Source organism: Gracilinanus agilis, chromosome 4 (genome assembly GCF_016433145.1).
Source record: "Gracilinanus agilis isolate LMUSP501 chromosome 4, AgileGrace, whole genome shotgun sequence".
Lineage (NCBI taxonomy): Eukaryota > Metazoa > Chordata > Mammalia > Didelphimorphia > Didelphidae > Gracilinanus > Gracilinanus agilis.
This window is the reverse complement of record NC_058133.1, coordinates 2,399,411-2,415,763: the sequence shown is the minus strand read 5'-3', so window position 1 is coordinate 2,415,763 and position 16,353 is coordinate 2,399,411. Positions and strand designations below refer to the sequence as shown.

At 65.7% G+C, this 16,353-nt stretch overlaps 1 protein-coding gene across 1 annotated transcript in view; it reads left to right on the top strand.

Annotated features, from left to right (window-relative positions):
- The first annotated feature begins 4,017 nt into the window (after positions 1–4,017).
- LHX8 (LIM homeobox 8) overlaps positions 4,018–16,353 on the top strand; it is a 22,450-nt gene continuing 10,114 nt past the window's right edge. The window contains exons 1-8 of the mRNA XM_044673529.1: positions 4,018–4,104; positions 4,177–4,338; positions 6,310–6,431; positions 8,122–8,342; positions 9,377–9,480; positions 11,809–11,904; positions 15,777–15,960; positions 16,151–16,250. Coding sequence (XP_044529464.1) covers positions 4,030–4,104; positions 4,177–4,338; positions 6,310–6,431; positions 8,122–8,342; positions 9,377–9,480; positions 11,809–11,904; positions 15,777–15,960; positions 16,151–16,250 — 1,064 coding nt within the window. The 5' untranslated portion in view covers positions 4,018–4,029. The remainder of the gene's footprint in view (positions 4,105–4,176; positions 4,339–6,309; positions 6,432–8,121; positions 8,343–9,376; positions 9,481–11,808; positions 11,905–15,776; positions 15,961–16,150; positions 16,251–16,353) is intronic.

The following is a 16,353-nucleotide window of genomic DNA, read 5'->3' as shown; positions in this document are numbered from 1 at the left end:
CCGCAATTGGAAAGAAGAGAGCAGAAACCAGAGGGCTTCCCAGAGGCCCGGCCCAGGGTCTCAGCGGAGGAGGCAGTGGCCGAGTTAGAGGGACATAAGAGTCCCCTGGAGCGCGCCAGGTTCTGCCTGCTCATTGGAGGGAAGGGGCGGGAGGAGGGCAGAAAGCAGCTGGGCCTGGCGTTCCGGCAGCGGCTCGGAGGAGTGCCTTTGAGACGCTCGCGTTCCCTTCTCGAGCCCCAACCCTGTGGTTACTGCCGCCGAGGCGCGGGGCGGCCCGGCTCTCCTCTCCGCTTTCAAGTAATAATTTGCTAATTCGGATCTATTGCTTTTAAATATCCCGTTCCGGAGGCCTCCGTCAATGCAGCCTTAATTCCATCCCACTGATGAAGGAGGTTTAGAGGTGGCGCCCGCAGTGCTTGCCGAGGGCGAAAATAGGAGCCCCGAAGCCCTTGGAGAAGCTCGAGCGAGGTGGCGGCCTTATTAGGCGATTAGAAAGCGCTCGGGGGCCGCCGCCGGGGCCGCCCAATTAGCCAGCCTCTTCACAGCCTGGAAAGCCGAGGGGGTCTGAGCGGGTGCCCTGCGCCCCCTCCACTCCCGAGCCCAGGCCTTCCTCCTCCGCTCTAGCCTTCTCAGAGGGAGAGCCGGGTGGCTTCTGCTCAGAGCTCCAGGCCTTTGGGTGGGGGCCCCCCTCCCCCCGCACGGGCCGGAGTCCTCCTTGGCGTCTTCACTAGGAGACGGCTCCATCCTCCGCACAGTGAGGAGAGTTTTCTCTCCCCCCTCCCCCACCCCCTCCCCCCCAGACACGGGGTTTCGGCCGGGGGACCGGCGGGGGGAGGTGTGCGTGTGCGGATCGCGGCCGCCCCCAAACTGGCCTCCGCCGAGTTCCAAGAGCGGCGCTCCGGGGCGCGGGGAAGTTTGCCGCGAGGGGCATTCTGCGAAACAGCAGGCGAACTTTCCCGAGCTGGAGGAGGAGGGCCTGGGGCTGGCGAGGAGCAAGCCTCGGTCGGGGACAAAGAGCTGGGGCGGAGCCGAGAGGGGCGCACCCTGCCAGGGCGCACAAAGGCTACCCGGAGCCGGGAGACCCGAAGAACGCGGCTCGGCCTTTATTCCACGCCATCCGGGGCTTTCCAGCTGGGCAGCCACCGGAGAGCCCGGGAGAGCCAAGGGTCCGAAAAAGCAGAGAGAGGGCGAGCCCGGGGCTGCCCCTGCCTCCCGGGGCGCACAGCCAGGGCGAGAAGGGGCCGATTCCGCTCAAACTACCCCGAGTGGAAGGACCCAGAGCCTCCCCGCCCCCGTCACACACACAGCCCGGGGGCCCGAGCACTAAAGCAGCCGGGTTTCTTCCAGTGCGGGAAGAGCCGAGGAACGACCCCCGCCACACACACACACACACACACACCCCGCTCTGGCTGGGAAACCCGGGCTAAAAGGAGGCGAAGTGCGAGCGCCCGAGCCGGGCAGCGGGTTCTCCTTCTACTCTTCCTACTTTAGAGCCGGGTTCTCGGGCTTTCCGTTCAGGGGAGCCGCCTGGAAGCCGATTCCGGGTCGCGGAAGCTGCCGCCCGGGGCTCCCGCCCCAGCCCCCAGCAGGCGCTTTTCGGGGGCGAGTTCTCGAGAGGCCAAGACTAGGCAGCCTCCGAGAACGTCGGATAATTCTGCGGCCGAGCCGCAGGGCTTTGGAGAGGGGCCGCCCGAGGAGTCCTTAGCGCGGAAGGCCGGCTGTTTTTAGGGGCGGCCGGGGGGCGCAGGGGAATTTGGCAGAGCCGGGCCAACCCCGCCGCCGGCCAGTGGAGCTCCTTTGCCGGAGCCTTCGGAATAAAGAGGCGCCCCGGGCCGCGCGCTCACACTCAATCGAGCTCTCGGGGGGCGAACGCGGAGGGCGTTTGTCCTCGGCCGGGTCGTTGGCGTTTGTTCGGGGTGACTCTTTAATCGAGCCGCACTTTAATAAGGGACTTTACGGAGAGAGAAATCGATGGCAATCCATTGTTTGCCTTTCCTTACGGAGTAAACCAAATCGGCCCCAAGGAAGCCAGGGCCGGCCCCCGCCCCCATCCAAAGTCCTCTTTTCCCCAACGCTCCCCCCTCCCCCGCGGCGGACCGCAGCTAGCCGGGTTCCAGTTGGGTCTGGGTGCGAGATCAAAGAGGAATCCCAACGAGCCCCCCCTTGGGGGTCTTCAGAGCTAGTGGCCCCCAGAAGCCTCGGCGTTGCCCAGGAGCTCGGGCTTCATCCTAACGGGAAAATGGGAGCAGAGGGGCAGGAAGGCGCTGCCGGCTTTTCTGGGCCCGGAGCGGGAGGGAGGGAGAAGGGTAGGGGACTCCGCCAAAGAGCCGCCTCCCCGTCCTCTGGGTTATTGCAGAAAAGAGGTGTGACCCGAGGAGCCCGGGCTGGGGTTCGGGGGCTGGCTAAGGGCCGGCCAGCCACGACCGGACAACCCGGGGAGACTGAGGGTTTCAAGTCAAAAGCTAACAGCCTTTCGTGTGTGTCTGTGTGCGCGCGCGCGTGTGCTGCTCTGATAAAGGGCAGGAGAGAAGGCGGGTTTTCCACTAGGAGGTGAAGCTGCTCATCCAGGAAAAGGCTCCCCGCCCCCCGCCCCCCCTCTCCCTCCCTCCCTCCGTGGAAGGTTCCACCCCCTGGAAAACCTAACTTGGCTTTTTTTCCTTCCTGGAGGAGCTGCCCTCAGTGAGGCAGCGAAGGGCTTTCGGAGGAGGCGCTCGCAGGCTGTCGGCGATCCCCAAGGCCTCCCTGGCCCCGGCCGGCCCGCTGGCTCGCTTTGCCTCTGGCTTTCTCGGTTGCCCCCTTTTCCAGCCGTTCCGGGTGCGGGCCGGGGGAGCGCGCGACAGGCGGCAGAGCGCCGTGGGCCCTGCGCGGAGGTGGTATGTGAGAGCGGCTCGGGGCTGGGCCATGTATTGGAAGAGCGAGCAGATGTTCGTGTGTAAGCTGGAAGACAAGGACGTGCCCGAGCTGCCTGTTCCCACGGAGAAGGTGAGAGCCGCTGCCCCGGCCCCCTGTGGCGGCGACCCCCAGCCCAGCTGCCCGGCCCGACCCTGCCGCGCTTCCCACCGCAGCCCCCGGGGGCGGGCAGGGCTGCCCTGGGGCTCCGGGATCCTCGGCCCCGTCTGCGGGACAGGCAGAGGGTGAGGGACAGGAAGGGATGGAAGAGCGGCGCCTCGGGCCCCGCGGCAGGGCTGAGGAGGGGCGGCGGGCTGTGGGGGCCCTCCCCTTGGCCCCGAGCGCCCAGGGCGGCTGGCTGACGGCGGGTGGGGGGGGGCGCCATCACACGCACAGAGACACGCACACTTGCACAGACAGTCGCACTCAGAGTCACCTCGGCGTCCGCACGGTGGTGACCTCCGGCCGGTCCCCAGCCCGGTCTGCGGCCCTGTGGGTGACTGCCACTGCCGCTGCTGCCTCCGCCGCCTCCGAGAGGCCCCCAGGGATGGCTCGGGCTCAGACCCGTTGGGGGGTTGGGGGAAGCCGCTCAGCGCTGGTAACCGAATCGAAAGTTCGGGCCCAACGGCGGGAGGGGAGAAAGAGGCTGGGCCGGGGGCAGCGGGGAAACTGAGGACGGGAAGAATCACGGGGAAGTTGAGGAAGGAGGGTCTTACTTGGCCCGAAGCGGGCTCTGAGGGCGGCGCTGCCCCCACCCCAGCTGCCTCGGGCTACTAAGTAGCGCCTCGAGGGGCAAAGGCGCAGCCCGTGGAAAGCCGCCCCCGCGCCCCTCCCCCTCTGCGGCTTTATTAGTGGCGGGGGCGGCCCGGGGCCCACCTGAAGGCTTTCCGGCCCAATTGGCGCCGGGCTGGGGCAGCAGTAGCGGCCAGCCGGGCGCAATTAGCCTCCACGCTTTGGGGGCTCTACGGGAGGAGGCCCCGCACGCGGGGCGTCCTCCTGGGCTTGCTGGGATTAGAGGAACGTCACCCCCCCTCCCATCCCTTGGTGCCCGCAAAAGAGCGCTTTGTCGTCTGTCTGTCTGTTGGGCGGGCGGGGTGGGCCCGGGCCTCACCTGCCACCTCCCTCTAGTTCCCCAGGCTCATGTCTGAGGAGTGCGGGCGGCCCGCAGCCCTGGCGGCCGGGAGGACACGGAAAAGCGCCGGGGAAGGGGGCCTGGTGAGTGGGAGCCCTGCTGTGGACTGGGGGGGGGCGCCCGCCCCAGCAGCTGAGCGCTCCGCTTCCCGGCAGGTGAGCCCCGAGGGCGCGGGCGACGAAGACTCGTGCCCGTCCTCCGCCCCGCTGTCGCCGTCCTCGTCGCCTCGGTCCATGGCCTCGGCGTCCGGTTGCCCCCCGGCCAAGTGCGTATGCAGCAGCTGCGGCCTGGAGATCGTGGACAAGTACCTGCTCAAGGTAAGGCCGGCGGGGCGGCCCCGGCGGCCCTTCCCTCCTTCTGCTTGGCCCGAGCCGGGAGTGGCCGCCTCCAATCTGTCGGGACCGCTTCGGGAGGCCAAGGGGCCCGCCGGCTGGGCAGGCCCGACCCGCTCCGGGGCTTAGGAGCCGCCGCCGGGGGTGCCCCGCAGCCCCAGGATGTTGGTGGGGGAGGGCCCGCGGCGTGCGGGGACAGCTCAGGTTCAGTTCAGGGAGTTTCATGGCCCGGCACACAGGCGGAGGCCCGGCTCCTGCAAAGCAGGGCCGTGGAGGCCCTTCCGGGGAGCCCCAGCGAGCTCCTTTAGCGGCCTGAGAAAGCAAAAGGGGCTGCCCGGCCCCTCCCCCTCCTCTTTGGGGGCTCCCCCATGTGAGCATGACCCCCCCCCATTCAAGGAAATGCCTTTTCCCTGGCGGGAGACCCTCCGCCCGGGCCGGCCCTCGGCTGAGGTGACCCGGAGCTGCGGCCGCAGAGGCTGAGGGTTTCCTTGTGGAGGAAGCCGGGGGTCTGAGGCTTGCTGGACTGTAGCTTCCTGCGGGCCCCCGGAGGCCCCAAACCCCACCGAGGAGCTCCGAGGGGCCCTCCTTAGCAGCGGAGGGCTAGTCCGGCCCCTTCGCCCGAGGGCCTCCTTCGAACAAAGTGGGCTTGAGAAGCCAGCCCGGCCGGGGCGGCTACCGGGCCACTGACGGCCTCCATTGGGCCCACGGCCCTAAGCCGCTGATGCCTCCTCCCTTCTGTGGGGACGCCCCGCACAGGCTGCTGCCCGGGTTTCTCTTTCCCTTTTTTCTCTCGCTTTTCTTTCCGGCTTGCTTGCTTTTCCTTTTGCTTCCTTCCCCCTCCCTCTCTGTCTCTCTTCTTGCTTCTTGTTTTCTTTCGCTCTCCCCATCTCTGGGGCTCTCCCCCCTCCTCTCTTTTCGTTCTTGCCTGCTTTCTCCTCCTCCTTCTTCGCTCCTCTCTTGCATTCTCTTTCCTCCCTCCCTCTTTCTCTTTTCGTTTTTGCTTGCTCTCTCCGCCTCTTCTCTTTTCTCTCTTGCGCTCACACTCTCTTCTTTCTTGCTGTCTCTCCTTCTCCTGCTCTCTCCCCTTCTCTTCTTTCACTTTTCATTCTTGCTTACTTTCTCTCTCTTCTCTTCTCTTCTCTTCTCTTCTCTTCTCTTCTCTTCTCTTCTCTTCTCTCTCTCTCTCACTCACTCGCGCTCTCTCTCGCACACATTTTTGTCGGCGCCTCCAGGAGCAGATCTCTGGTGTCCCCCCTCCCCCCCTTTGCTCGGCCTCTTTCGGCTCAATGGAAGGGCTTCGGGGATTTCGGTCTGGGCCCCCCGCCTGGCCGGGGAGGGTCCCGGTTGTTTGGGTTCCTGAATGGGAAGAAGAGGCCTGGCTCGAAGCTTTGCTCCTGCGGCCTCAGGACTTGCCAGTGTCTTCGTGAGAGCAGGCAGCACAGCCCGTTACCTCCTGCCCGCCGAGTGCCTGCGGCAGGCCAGCCTCTGGGTCTGCTCCCAGCTAGCGGGGCGGCTCCTGTTGGGCAGAAAGTGGAGCGGGTTTGGCTGTTGGCGCCCGCCCTGCCCCCCCCTCCAGGCCCCTCGCTCTGGGGGTCTCTCGAGGCTCCGGTTTAAAAGGGGACTCGAGAAGTCTGACTTGGGGAAAGGCAGTCAGGACGGCCTGCGGTGTTTGAGGGGCCCCGAGTGAGGGAACACAAATGGTTCTGGGAGATGGGGGGGGGGGGGGTGTAGGGAGTCGATCCAGATGCACCGGGCAGACACCGTGAGCCTGAGACATTTCTGCTAGAGGCAGCGGAGCAAAGCGCCTGAAAGTGGCCGCCCTGCCTCGGAGGCTGGGCGGCGTGAGAGTTGGTGCTGCCCATGCGGGCACTTTCCGCGCTCATCAGCGGCCCTCGGGCGGGCTGCGGCCCCCCCTGGGAAGAGCTCGCTCTCTTCTCCCGCTCGCTCTCTTTGCAGGTGAACGACCTGTGCTGGCACGTGCGGTGCCTCTCCTGCAGCGTCTGCAGGACCTCCTTGGGCAGGCACACCAGCTGCTACATCAAAGACAAGGACATCTTCTGCAAACTGGATTACTTCAGGTAGAGGCCGCGCTCGGCTCCGCCACGTCGGCTCTCTGGGAGCCCGCTTTGAAGGGAGGGGGGCGTGGGGAGCCCCCCCAGGCAGCGGGGGGCCGAGGCTTTGGGAAGATGGCCCTGCCCCGACTCAGGGCCGCAGCGGTGGAGGCGGCGGCCTTGCCCGATGGCCACCAGGATGATCCACAGCCGAAAGGCCGTGTCAGACCTCCTCTAAGGTGGAGCAGAGGGTCCCGAGGCTTTCCCTCCACTGCCCCGGGAAGCTGGCCCTTGGCAGGCCATATCCATGATGCCCCAATAGCCAGAGGGCAGCTGGCATGGCCTTCTGTACCCGGGTTACCCACAGGTATTGCTGAGAAGCTTCAGGGTTGTCCCCATCTGCCCGGGATGTGCTACGTGGTCTTCCCATGGGCTGGGCCTGAGCTCTTCCTCCAGGGCACAGTGGAGGGTAGCCAGCAGAGACAGCCTGGTGTGGGGGTCTCTGGGGGCTTTGGAGGCCGCCACCTCCTCCGCTGCTGCTGGTGGCAATTCAGGCCATTGAGGCAGGAAATCCCTTTTCAACATGATTTTCAAAACTGAAGGAAAAAAAGTTGTTTGGCTTCTTGTCCCTCCATGTGGAAAACAGTGGCTTTTCCCGAGCGTGTCCTGGGGGAGGTAAGGGGGGCCCAGGAAGCCCTCGTGATGAGGAGAAGTCAGGAGGCTTAGTTTGAAGAGCGCCCTCAAGAGCCTGAGCGCGCTGGGCTCCTTCCCACGGTTGGGCCTCCTCCTTGGCGAGCTCGCCATCTTCTCTGGGGACCGGAGCCTGGCTGGATTTGCCTTTCTGAAGGGGCCGCTGCTTGTGGCAGCCTCTTACTGAGGCCCCAAACGGCTCTTCAGCCAGCCGCGTCCAGGACAACTTGGCAAAGCGAAAGGCCCCTCCAGAGTCCTTTAAAGCAGAGCCCTGCCGGGCCCAGGCTGGCTCCTCGGAGGCCACGAGCCCCCGCCTCCGCGGCGTGTCTGGTTTTCCTGCTGCTCACTCGGACAAATGGCCTTCAGGCAGGAAACCTGACAGGAGGAGGAGACTGGGTTGGGGCCGTTTGGGGGGCATCCTGTGCCCCCATCGAGCCCACAGTTAATCCCTTCCGTGAAGGCATCCAGCGGCCATTTTCCCTGGATGACAGCCCAGCGTCTCGGGCCGAGAGGACAGTTAGTGCTGATCTGGGGGGGTCCATCCCACCTCACTGAGGCACAGAGCAGTCTCCCTTCTCTCTCCGTCTGCCTGCGGATGTTGCTCTGTTTACAGCGTGTATGACGCAGACACATCTTTTTCCAATCGCTTCTAGTGAGGATGGCTTTGGGATATTTGGAATTTATCAGCTGTAAAAGCAGGCTCGCCAGCGGCGAGGCCCGAGCCTCAGCTGTTTCCTCTGCCCCAACCCCAGTAGTCCAGAGGAGGTGTCCGAGGGGCGTTCGTGCTTGCCATTCTGCAGATTGGGGGGCTCTGTGGTTAGCGAGGGGCCGGCCTGGGCGCTCTCCAAACGGCCCCCTTCTTGTGGCAGGAGCAGAGTTTGGAGCAAAGTCCTCGTGGCTTCGGAATGTTGGCCAGGAGGAGGGAGTGAACAAGGGCCCCCGGGGGGCTCCGCACGAACGTGGCCGCCCCGGGCGTCCCCCACCGGCCTCTTCCCCCACCCTCTCCCGCCCCCCTTCTTTTCCGTAGAAGATACGGGACCCGCTGCTCCCGCTGCGGCAGGCACATCCACTCGACGGACTGGGTCCGGAGGGCCAAAGGCAACGTCTACCACCTGGCCTGCTTCGCCTGCTTCTCCTGCAAACGGCAGCTGTCCACCGGCGAGGAGTTTGCTTTGGTGGAAGAGAAAGTCCTCTGCCGGGTGCACTACGACTGCATGATGGACAACTTGAAGAGAGAAGTGGAGAACGGTGCGTGCGCCCTCGGACCGGCTCGGCCTGGCGCGGGGTGGGGAAATGCTTTGGGGGAAGCCGGCAGGTTCTCCCTCCACCTCCCGCCGGGCTGCTTAGGTGATGGCCCGGATGTGATTCAGGGTCCTTTTCCCCAGGCGAGGCGCGGACCTCTCACCAGACACACGTGGCTTTTAACTAGCAGACTAGAGGTTTAGTATGTGCAGAGCAGCTTGCCGTGTCTCTGGCCCTTTCTGGGGTCAGAGACCCCCCCAGACCCCGCCTCCCCCGTGAGATCCCTGATCTGGGGCCAGAAGCTTCACTGCGAGGGTGCTGTTTGCATTCCTGACGCCCGAGAGAGGTCAGGCGGCCCCTAACCAGTGCAGCGGCTCCCAGAGGCAGGGCCGATTCGGCCTCCAGTCCGGCCATTAGTGGGGGGGGGGGCCGCACCAGAGCTCTCGAAAGGAAGCACCCCCCATCCTAAAGGCCCCGCGGGGCTGGAGGAATGGGTCAGCCTGGAGCCCCTCTCAAGCTCTGAGGCCGAGCAGGCCTCCCAGAGGGTGCGAGAGCCAAGCGATCGGCCACTACGGGGAGTTTTCTGTTTTGTGGGATTGACTCGTCATCACCAGAAGTAAAGAGTGGAGCAAAGCCAACCCCCCCCCCCCCCCGTGCTAGGAGATCCCAAAGCAGGACTTGGCCGTGCAATCTGTGAGGGGGAACCACTGGGGGGGGGGGTGAGCGGGGAGGAGGAGGGAGCGGACGCGGGCACCCCCTTTCTCAGCATTGCACAGGAGGCCGGACGTCTGCTGCTTTGCTGTCTGCAGCTTCGGGACTAACGGGGAGCAGGCTGGCCGGTCTCCGAGTAGGGGGCCTCCTCGGGCCCCCTGCCCAGCCCCAGAGACGTGGGTCTCTGCCCTGGCTGAGCCTCCAGGCGAGCGGAGGTTTCGGCCTTCCTGGGTCCCCCGGTCTGCGGAAGTGTTTCGTGGCCGCACGCTGGATCCGTCAGTGGCAGCCGGAGCCCAGCCCGACGGTTCTATTTCTCTTTTGAAATTCAGGGAATGGGATCAGCGTGGAAGGCGCGCTGCTCACCGACCAGGACGTCAATCACCCCAAACCGGCCAAAAGGGCTCGGACCAGCTTTACTGCCGATCAGCTCCAGGTGAGGGGGGCCGGGCCGGGGGCGGTTTGGTCCTGTCGGGGCCACCCCTTGGGCAGCCGCGCGATGGGCACCAGGAACTCATTGCTTTGCCGACCTTTGCGTGAGTTTAGAAAGCCAAGTCGGTGGCTGCGTGTGGAGGCTCTGCTGGCCGGGAGGTGGTTCTCGGCTGGTCCAGAGGGCCAGGTGTGTTCTTGAAACAGAACCGGCCGCTGCTCGTCCTCCCCGTAGAGGCACTTTGCTTTGGTCTTCAGAGCAGAGGCCAAACATCGGCCCGTCAAGGCTGCCCCATGCCTGGGCCGGGTGCCATGTTGGCATCGCCGCACACAGATGCCAGGGAGGACGGAATGTAGCGTGTGCAGACCCTGGCCCGTTGGCAGCAGCGTGGCGTGTTTCCCTGGGACGCGCCATGGCCGGCCTCTCAGGGAGGAGCGAGATGCCAGTCTGTTTTGGGGGTCGGCAATAGTTGCAGGGCCTAGACGGGAAGCCGGAGGTGGGTGCCAATCCCGTAGACGTTTCTTTGCTCGTCGAGGCCGGGCTCGGGGTTTGCTGCTCCCTCGAATGGGAAGGGCTGGGTGTGACCGAGCCGGCCAGACCTCGGGAGGGGCGAGCGGCCCGTCTGCCCGTTTCTCCGGGAGAGGACCCGGGAGGCGGCTGCCCTAACAGGCCCGAGTTTTACATCCCTCCAAATCTCGCCAACACTCCGACAGGGAAAGGCTTTGGGCAGCAAGGAGGCCGTTGGGCGCTCGGGAGGATCACGGGAAGAAGAGCCCCGTCTGGGCTCTGGGCCCTCAGCTCATGCCTTAGGGAAAGGCCGAGGAGAAAAACCCTGAAGTATAAGACCATGAACAGAGGCTCGGGGGGGGGGGGGTGTTGGAGGCGGAGGAAGGAAGCATTTACTAGCTAGGCCGGCGGGGCGCCCCGGGGCCCAGAGTGCGGGCTCGGGAGTCAGGGACCCCAGGACAGATCTACCTCGGACCCTTCCTCAGGGAGTCGCTTCCCCTCTGGCTGCCTCCGTTGCCTCACCTGTTAAATGGGGCTCCCCTTAGCATCTGCCTCGATTGGGGGGCGGGGATGAGGATCCCACAAGATAATGGCGTAACACGTCTCCCTCGGAGCTGCCACGTAGAAACGTTGGCTGTTAAGATGATGATTCTTGGACGTTTCTAAAAACCGAAAAGGGAGCCGGCGCCCGCCTCCTAGAGCTCCCCCACCCAGGGGGGATCCCAGCCTGGAGAGGCCCCCACGGGCCTCAGGATGCAGGGGCCCGGCAGCTGCACGGACGAGCCTCTCCTGGCCTGGCTTTTCTGGTGTGGAACCCCAGGCTGGCCCCCTGGTCTCCGAAGCCCCCGAGTGTGGGGCCCTGGGCTCCCTCCAGTGGACAGGAGGGCAGTCAGAAGGTGGCCATGCCCCAAGAGAGGCTGGCTCTGGGGGCGAATCCCGACTGCGCAGAGGGTAGCAGCTAAGCTGGAAAGGATGGTGGAAGGCAGCAGGGTCAGGCTCCCACGTTTTACCGCTTCAGAAAATGATGGCTAGGCCCGAGTCCTGGAGGGGCCAAGGCAGGCTTCCTAGAGGAGGCCCCGTGGCGTTGGGCAGCCGCTGCAGCCCGGCTCTAGCCGCCCAACAGCCCTCGGACCAAGCTGTGCGTGGGGTCAGGGTGCCAGAGGAAGGGTCTTCCTTTGGAGCCTCTTGACCCCTGCATGATGCCTCCGGGAGGCCGTGGCTGCCGGGCCCCTCGGCTTCAGCTTACGGTCTCGGAAGGCGTTGAGCGTCACCAGGGCGAAGGGCTTTGGCCCCTCACTCACACGGTCAGAGGCTCCTGGAAGTGGACTCCCCCCCCCCCCCCCACTTCTTACCTGCCTCCAAGAAGGGCGAGTCAAGCATGGATGAAGCACCTACTGTGAGCCGGCACGCTGGCCTTGGGGCCTCCGCTACGGGTAGGCCAGCTTTGTCGCTGCTGAGGCGCCCACGGTAGGTCAGTCCGGGAGAGAACGGATCCCGTTTTCAGCTGGGCGTTGAGCTGGGCAACAGTTTCTGCCTGTAGAAGAGTCTCTTCCTTTTTAGCCAGCGCTCCGTTGGGGAGCCGCCTCCCAGCTCGCATCCTCTCCAGCCGCTCTTCGGGACCCTCGTCTTTCGGGGGGGCTCGGAGGCTCGAGAGCCAAGCCTCGAAACGGACGGTCCCGCACTCACGTCCTCGCTGAAGGACCCTGGACAAGTCTCTTAACCTCTGTTGCCCAGCCCTTCCTGCTCTTCTGCCTGGATCCCAAGATGGAAGGGAAGGGCTTTAAGGGGAAAAAAGTGGCTCACTGATGGCTTCTGTTGCCTCCTCAGGTTATGCAAGCCCAGTTTGCTCAGGACAACAATCCCGATGCCCAGACGCTCCAGAAACTGGCAGAGAGGACGGGCTTGAGCAGACGAGTGATCCAGGTGACTATGGCGCAGCCCTCCCAGCCGAGCTCTCTTTGGGCCTTGGCGAGGCCCTGGGCAGGGGAGACGAGATCAAGATGGAGGGGCAGGCGGGGAGGGGGGAGAGACAGAGAGAGAAACACACAGGTGGGAAAGGGAGAGGAGGAGGGCGAGAGACACACAGGGAAGGGAGAAGGAGAGAGACGGAGAGATGAGAGGGACAGAAACACGTGGGAAAGGGAGAAGGGGGAGAGAGACGAGGGAGGAAGGAGGGCGCCTCAAGGAACTTGCTACTGGTGAGAGAAAATCCGGCGCTTCCTCCCATCTCCTCCTTCAGCTTGGTTCTTGCTTCTCCATTTGGGTCTTGAGAAGGGAAAAGGATCAAAATGGGGAGGGGGAGGGGCATTCCTGGATCTGGCGCGGCGAACAGTGGGACGGGCAGAGGGAGCAGCCATGGGGGTGGACCTCGAGGGCTCCTGCCACAGGCCAACAGACGGGAGGGGACGGGGCCCAAGCAGTGCTGTTACACTGGTGGTGCTAGGCAGGATGGTGGCAGTAGAGGCAGAATTAGTGTGGCAGAAACGTGGAGGGGCAGATGCAGGAGCTCTCAAAGAAAGCTGGCCAGGACTTGGGTGGTGGTTCTCCATTCAGTGGACACATAATAAGCCTCTGCTGCGTCGGACACTCTGCGTCGAATACAGAACCGAGCGAGACAAGATCCCGGCTTTCCCCTCAAATTCCCCATCCAGTCTGAGAGTACTTGGACAGCTAAGGGCACCCGGGGGCCAGGTGACGCACACCCGGCCCTCCGTTGAGGGATGCTTTTGGCCGAGGAGGTTCAGGAGGAGAACAGGAAGCCCGGCAGGCACTTGGCAAGCTTTGGGGTGGCCATTTCGTGGGTGAAGAAGGCGCCTGCGCCCCGGCAGACGGGAGCTACAGACTCCCGTTACCCCAGGGGTGCCGAGCGCCCAGAGATGGCAGACTCATGCCAGCCCCCACGGCTCGCACGCTTTCCAGGCTCCGCTTGGGGAGGAAGGCTGCCGCCCCCCACAAGACTTCTAATCACTCTGTTTGGAGGAAGAAGAGGATGGAGGTCCGTGGTGGGCGGGTGGGCGGCCCCCCGAGTCCCCTCCTGGAATCCGGCACGTGAGGACACCTCGGCTGGCCGACGGGACGGCTGGTGCATGGACGTGTCGGGAGCCCTTTGAAGCTCGTAGGTCACTTTGTTCTGTCCTTCGCGCCTTCCCAGCACCTCGGACAGTGGGATCCCCTCCATCCGCCATCCCGACTCGCTGGGCGGCCCTGACCTCCGTCTGGCTATTTGGCTCCTAGAGGTCGGAGGTGGGATTGGAACTCGGGGCTCTCGCTGCCTCCAGGGTCCCTCACCCCAAGGTCCCTCCCTGCCTCGCCAGAGGGTGACAGATTCCTTTGAGGAGGTGAGCCGGGGCTTTTCCTCTTCTTTCTGGGGAGCCACCTTTCCTGGGGTCTTTGGACCTCCAGGCTCTCCTGAAGGCGGATGTGGAAGCCCTTCCTGTGCCGGGAACGAGCTCGCCGGGTTTCACGTGGGAAGAGCTGCCCGTTTCTCCCGGCGAGTCGGTCACCACGTAAGGGAAGGTCGTCCTGCCTCGCGGGCAGTCTGAGGTCTGTCCGAGCAGCCCAGAGCCGTGAGGGCGGATGGCGAGCCTGTTTTGTCTCCTCCTCCTTGGACTCGGGCTGGGCAGCCCTGGGGGGCCCTCTTGGGGTCCTGGGGGGTCTCGGGGGCCTGTGCTGGGCTCTGATGACTCGGTCACCGGCCTGCCTCCTCCTCATGAAGCCCGAGGCTCCGTCCTCGCAGACGTGTGTGTGATGTCGGTTCTTGGGGTTCTGGGCACGTGGCCCCTGGACGCCGCCATCCACCACCGGGCCATCCGTGGACCGCGTGTGTGTTTAGGGGGAGTCCCAGAGGTTGGTGACATCAGCAGCATGTGAGGCCCCTGCTCTGTGCTGGGCACACGACCGGCTGGGGAGGCCGAGTGCGAGGCCCTCCAGCAGGGCCAAACCGACCCAGGAAGCAGAGAGAACCCAAAGTGACTGTGGTGGGCCCTGCCCGGGGGGTGGGCCTGGGTTCGAGCTCAGTCTAGAAGGAGTTTAGAGAGGGAGGTGAGGATGGAGGATGCTGCTGTCATAGGGCCGGCCTGGGCCGATGCTCTGAGGTGACGGACAGAGTGAAGACACACCACACATAGGGAGGCCCCCAGACAGACGCACGGACACGGCGTAGCCTGGAGGGAGCCAGAAGGAAGGGGCGGCCAGACAGGCAGAGCTCTCGGCGTTCTCTTCTCCACCCTTCTGGGCCAGCTTCTCCTCACGGGTCCGAGTGGAGGCTCGTTCCCTAGGAAGGCCGAGGGAGGCCCCCGAGGTCTCCTGGCCTCTCCCTCTTCCTCCTGCCCGGAGCTCTGGGCCCCGTTGGGCAGGGGCTGGAATCTGGCTTCTTTCGCGTCCCCGAGCCCCAAGAGGGGCCGCCCTTCCCGGGTTCTCCAGCTCCAGACGTGGGCCCTGCACAGCCCCGAGAACCTGGAGATTTGTGGGCCCCCCTCGTTGTGTGTGGGGGGACCCTCGTCCTGGGCCCCGGGTTTGCTGGGCCCCCTTCTCTGCTGCTCCCTCGGGCTCCGTCTCGTGTGGCTCTCCGGCGGGCAGGCGGGGCCTCGCCCCTTCCAAGGCCTCTCCTCCGTGCAGCCCCCCGGCTGGCTCGGGCCCCCCTCACTGTAGTCCGGAAGCTTCTCTTCCCCGACGGCGCTGAGGCGGCCAAGCCCGGAGCGGAGCCTGAGCCGGCCGGAGTTCGTGCCTGGCTCGGGCCGCGCCCCATCCCGCCCCGGGCATCGCCAGCTCGTCCTCCTTTAGTCGGAGGCTGGTGGCGCCGCGTTCGAGAAGGGCTCCGGATTCCGCTTGTCCGGTTTGGCCCAAGCAGGCAGGACGGGGCGCTCCGGGCCGATGTCCCAGGCAGGACGCGGGGAGGGGCGTTTGGGGGGCCCTGAGGGAGCCCCGGATTGCCTGGGATGTGCCACTTGGCGTCGCTGCTGCTGCTTACTAAAGCGCTGCACGGGGGGACGGTGGGGGGCCACCAGGCGCAGACCCAAAGTCCGCGAGGGCCGTTCGTGCGGGCAGGCTGGGGCCGGGCCGCCTCCCCCCCAGGCAGTCGGGCCTCCTCCCAAGATCAGCCTAGAGTGCTTCCTGTAGGAGGTGGTACGCGCTCAGCCTTGAAGGCAGGGGGGTTCCGAGATGGAGGTCGGGAGGGCCTGGAGGACGCCCGGCGGGCTGGGAGAGGAGGTGGCTGGAGAGCCGCTGGGCGGTCAGCGGCGGCTAGAGTGAAGGCCGCGTCACAGCGAGGGGACTCGAGGACCGCCGGCCGCGGTTGCAGAGAGATGTTGTGGTCGCAGCCACGTCCGGCCCTCTCGGGGCTCGCTGTGCCCGGCTCGGGGGCTGGAGGGTCGGGCCAAAGCCCAGCCCAGAAGCCCTCGGTGAGCCTCGGCTCTAGCCCGGAGCGTGGGCACGTCTGGCAGCCCCGGAGCCGCCCGCCAGGCTGCTTATCTGCCCTCCGCTGGAGTCCAGCTGGCCGCCTGGCCCCTCTCCCAGCCCACAGAGAGGGTCATCCTTTGGCCCCTTCCGGACCTACATCTCTCCAGCCTTTGCGGCCGTCCCCGCCCCCTTAGAAGAAACCCTCTCCTCTGAGCTCGTGCCACCTCCTACAGGCAGTGTTCCCGATTTCCCCCCAGTTAGTGCTGCGCCCCCACCCCGGGCCTGCGCGCTGGTCCGGACTGACTGACTCCTGGACGTAAAGCCTTCCCGGCGCGGAGGCTCCGGGCCTCTGGCCACCCCCGGCCGATGCAGGCTCGCTGACCGTCTGTCCTCCCCAGGTCTGGTTCCAGAACTGCCGGGCGCGCCACAAGAAGCACGTCAGTCCCAACCACTCCTCCACGGCTCCGGTGACGGCGGTGCAGCCTTCGCGGCTGTCCCCCCCCATGCTGGAAGAAATGGCGTACTCGGCGTACGTGCCGCAGGACGGGACGATGCTCACGGCCCTCCACAGCTACATGGACGGTGCGTACGGACGGGGGCCCGGCGGCGCCCCTCCCCAGGCCCAGCCTCTCGGTGTCTTCTGAAACGGCCCGGTGTCCGGAGGGGGTGTTGGGCCCAGAGAGCGGGTGCCCCGCCGGCTTCGGGGACTTAATGACACCTCAGGAATGGGGGATCCCCCATTCCCGTTAGTCCCTCCACACCCTCCTCGTAGAACGGGGGGCCCTCAGCCCCCCCACACTGCGCTTCAGGATAAAGGATGACAAAGGGGGGGCTCGCATTAAAGAAGCGAAGCCTGGGGCCCCAGAGGAAGCGTTGGGGGGGCCGGCCTCCCCCAGTCTGATTTCCGCCCCTCTGCCGGCGGGGGGTGGGAAGGGAACTGTGCCGGGCCGGGGAGGGGCAGGGCCTGGGCCGGGG